Genomic DNA, 4,144 nt, shown 5'->3' on the forward strand with positions numbered 1-4,144 from the left:
AATATTTTAAAAATATATATATAAATAATAAAAAATAATCTTATATTATAATAATAAAAATTTTATGTTTAAAAATATTTATTTATTATAAATTTTAATTATATAAAATAAATATTTATCTCATTCGTTGCAACCAATAAAATATAAGTTACTAACGTTTTATTTTGTTAAGAACCATGCATTAACATCAAGTACAATAACTACAACATGTGAAGCCCGTCTACTATTAATGGTTTGCTTATAGCAATATCATTATTGGTCTCAAGGCAAGACAGTCCTTCCACTCAACCAAACCAACCACTACTCATTTGAAAATGAACGAAGAAATCTAACTCATTGATTGAATAGGATCTGTGAATGTTATCAAATCTCTGATATTGAATGCAATGATCCTATAGATTAAAAAAAAAAAACCATTTGAAGATGGAAAACCCCGTGGCTGACTTCTTCTTTATTTCTACATAGATCTTCAATTTATTAACGATACTAAAAGGGGCATCTTGCGAAGTCTCAAGCTATATATCTGATGTCTCCACTGCAAGCTTCTCAGTTCCCGGGCATGCAACTTGTGCTTTTATGTCAGCTTCCCACAGTTCAGGCACTGCCTCCTTAAGGTTGTGAATGCTTTCCATGGCATAATCAGCACCTTTAACCCTGTAGGATCTACCAACCTGGATATAGCAATCAATGAGCACATAGCTCAAATTAGTTTTTGGTGGGTTCAGACATACTTTAAAGGCAACCAGTGATGGTTTCTTAAAGTAAGTCAGATTTTAGCTACTTCAAAAAAATCTCAATAATAACATACCAACACAGTGTGAAGGCCCAATCGTTTTCCAGATTGTATGTTGCGGACACTATCCTCAAAGAACAACTGAATATGACAAAATGTAAGCAAAACAGGTAAAGAAAATGTTTAAATAAGTTTCTAGCATTAGTATAAAAATAATATTTTGTCACCGAATCTACATCGGTTACAAATATAGAGAAGTTTGGTTTTGACCTTCAACTTTTTTTTTGTTTTCATAAATTTATTTTGGTTTAAATATAGTTTTGTCCATTAAATTTAGGTTACAATTGTTTTTTTTCTCTTTAATTTAAATTTGTTTTTCAAAGTTCCTCCATTTCAAAATATTACTCTTTTTAATCCTTCTTGTGGTAAAAGAAATCCCATTAATTGTGCATTTAAAATGCTAAAAATTAATAAGTTAGGGTTAACTAAAAAAGTTTCTATTTTAAAATTGAGAAACTAATAAAAGGAAGAAAAAATAAATTATACACTTAATATAAAAAAATTTATATCGTCGTCCGATCATAAGTTATCATATATGATAAAATTATTAATTTTTATGATAATTACTTTAAAAATCATATCAATGATGATTTATGATTAAATGATGTTGTAAAACTATTTTATACCGTCAGTGCAAGATTATTAAACTCAAAAATAAATTTAAATTTAAGAAACTAAAAATACATTTAAGACATTTATTTTCGTAAAATAATTTCTATAATTATTTAACGATAAAATGACATGCATATGATAATCGCAACTGAACGGTCATTGATGGAAAAGAATGTGAGATATCTAGATATATGTCATTTTATGTAATTTTCAAAACTATTAAAATTTATAAAGATTTTAATTAATAAAATTTTAGAAACTAAAACTAAAATTTGCCATATTTGTAAGTACTAATAAACATATTAAACCAAATAAAACAATTAGATCATAAAGCCGAAAGGTTGATTTTCTTACGGTTCTTTGTGGGTTAAGGTTGGCCATCTTGAGGGCCAATTTAATGGCATGTTCGGATGGTTTGCAGATAATTGGTGTCTCTGGCAGGACTGCACTGGGTTCAGGTTGAGCAAAATGCTCTATGATGTCAAAGATTTCAGAGCATTCTACACCATTTTTGGGTGTTGGATTTATGCTCTTTGAACCCTCAAACTTTATGTCAGCTTCATAATAAAAAACAGTGCTCTTTTGGATAGGATTAAGGGTCTCAAAGCATATCATTCCTTCAAAGCAGTCTTCCAACCCAAGTCTTTCAAGTGCCTTAATCGTATGGACTTTGTCTGAGTTTGTGAAAATCTATTGACAAAAACAATTGTTGAAATTACAAGGATTTAATTAGAAAAGGAAGAAAAGAGAATAAGCCGATGAGTATGATTTGGAATTAATACTAGACTGATAATCCTGATTAAATAACTTGCATACAAATAATAAAATATGGAGTTAAGCATGCTTTTGGTCCTTGAAAGTATTACAAATTTTAGTTTTATAGTCAATTTAATTTTTTTTTGTTATAAACAACTTACAAGCTTTCTATAGGGGAGACTCAGCAGCAGATTCCTCAGAACTGGGTCTGGCTTTAAGTTCTCATAAGGTAATTTCCCATGAACAAAACTGTCAACAGAATTTCAAGAGTCAATGTCACTATTTCAATTTCAAAATAGACACAACGATTGAAGAAATTCACTAATTATCCATGTGAAAGAGATGGGAGAAAAAGAAGCAAAAGTACCTGTAATATTCTTCATAGTCAATGTCATATCCAATAGCCTGAATGGAAAAAAGTGAAACATATATAAGACAATAAATAAATTCTTAGTATTTTCAGAATTTAACCATGATTAAAACTTATTTAAGAGAAAGTGCTGTAAAACAAGGAAATGATACCCTTAGACCAGCAATAGTAGTTCCATAGTTACTGTAAAGGAGGTTGACCAATTCACCAGTTTTACTTGGTTCTGCGCCAAGCTTCTCGACCATGTAGTCTAATAAGATCAATGATATACCACTCATGTCAAATAAATTAAATTCAACAGCAATTTATAAAGACATTAATGAGAAAATTGTAGCACAACTGCAGAAGTGTGGCACAGTTCCTTACCTTTAATATTTTTGTCAATTGCATTTGCAAGACCAGAATTGAGAGGATACAAAGTATCATCTAAATCTGAAAAATAATGGTAGTTGTAGCAGCATGCACAAATTAATATGAAATTTCCAATTAGGTACTAGAAAAATGTTCTGGTTACAAGGCTTACCAAATAGAAGGCAATCATATTTTGGTCTCTGAGCCTGTTGTGTGATCTGATCCTCATTCTTCATTTCCATTGGAAAACCGAAAACCTTAACATACAGAACAGAAAACCTAGTGAATAGAAGTTTCATCACAAATATATGGAACCCGCGCGCCAAAATTTATATGGGAATTCATTTTGATTCTCAATATACAGTTAAAGTAAATATAAAATCAAAAGATAACACTTTTCTGAAATGCATGTTTTTTAGGCTCGTAATAACAAGGAAAGCAAGGTAATAAATATGAGGGAATTTCTAAATAACAAGAGTTTTGGTATTTAATTACTCTAAAGTTCAAACATTTGATGCATGCTAATGAATTTTGAGAATTTCAAAAGAAAAATGTCAAGACCATACTCATTGTATTCATGGAGCATTAATGTCAATTATTGTTCAATGATCCTCATGGGTGACTAAAAATCAAAAGACAATCTTTTCAAAGACTGAAAAATAAAACAAAAGAGCAAAATGTGCTCTGAAAAAAAAAATAGAAAGATCGAGTTTATACACGTGTAAATCCTGCATTTGGAATCTTTTCCATTCTTAAATGAAGAGAAAACACAACATCCAAGTAATTTTTATGCAGAAAACATCACATTAACTTGACAAACTTTATGGCTATCTATCTGAGATAGCTTGAGCAGAAAATGGAAACATTTTTTGCCGTCTTAAAAGTTAAATATGCCAAGGAGTCTTTGATTCTCTTGAGCCTTAAAATATTGCAATCTGAGCCAACCTTTCGTTCTTGCTAGCTTCACTTTTTCCTATACCGAAATCAAACTCTAACCAAAGCATGCAAGAATCTCAAATTGCTAGAAGCATATATATATAGGTGAAATTGATGTGTTGGTGGTATGTAAATAGCCACAGGTTCACGAGGAAGTGGGGGCAAGGCTCTATCCTCAGGGTTCATGCATGCTTCAATTCCACTAACTAACATGCATTGGTTACATTGAAAACCATGAAGACACGTAGTCTATGGTCTTCATTTACTTCAAGAATATGCCACCTACCCATTTTCATGCATGATGATGATGAACTTCGCTTCCATTT

The 4,144-nt window shown here is 30.6% G+C and overlaps 1 protein-coding gene across 1 annotated transcript; it reads right to left on the reverse strand.

The window, feature by feature from the left end:
• Positions 1-221: 221 nt before the first annotated feature.
• Positions 222-3,943, reverse strand: LOC106794111 (uncharacterized). The gene is made up of 9 exons (XM_014773187.3): positions 3,828-3,943; positions 3,055-3,139; positions 2,898-2,963; positions 2,684-2,781; positions 2,529-2,566; positions 2,323-2,410; positions 1,760-2,095; positions 809-874; positions 222-671 (listed from the first exon to the last, which is right to left on the reverse strand). The coding sequence occupies exons 2-9, from the start codon at positions 3,122-3,124 to the stop codon at positions 516-518; spliced, it is 918 nt and encodes a 305-aa protein (XP_014628673.1). The 5' UTR covers positions 3,125-3,139; positions 3,828-3,943; the 3' UTR covers positions 222-515.
• Between the last annotated feature and the right edge of the window lie 201 nt (positions 3,944-4,144).

The sequence above is a fragment of the Glycine max genome, chromosome 3, assembly GCF_000004515.6.
Source record: "Glycine max cultivar Williams 82 chromosome 3, Glycine_max_v4.0, whole genome shotgun sequence".
NCBI classification, from domain to species: domain Eukaryota; kingdom Viridiplantae; phylum Streptophyta; class Magnoliopsida; order Fabales; family Fabaceae; genus Glycine; species Glycine max.

Coding starts and splice junctions, on each gene's coding strand:
- LOC106794111 (XM_014773187.3), bottom strand. CDS start 3,124: ATGGAAATGAAGAATGAGGATCAGATCACACAACAGGCTCAGAGACCA. Junction 2,567..2,683: donor CTACTATTGCTGGTCTAAGG/GTATCATTTCCT, acceptor TTTTCCATTCAG/GCTATTGGATATGACATTGA. Junction 2,411..2,528: donor GACTATGAAGAATATTACAG/GTACTTTTGCTT, acceptor TTCTGTTGACAG/TTTTGTTCATGGGAAATTAC.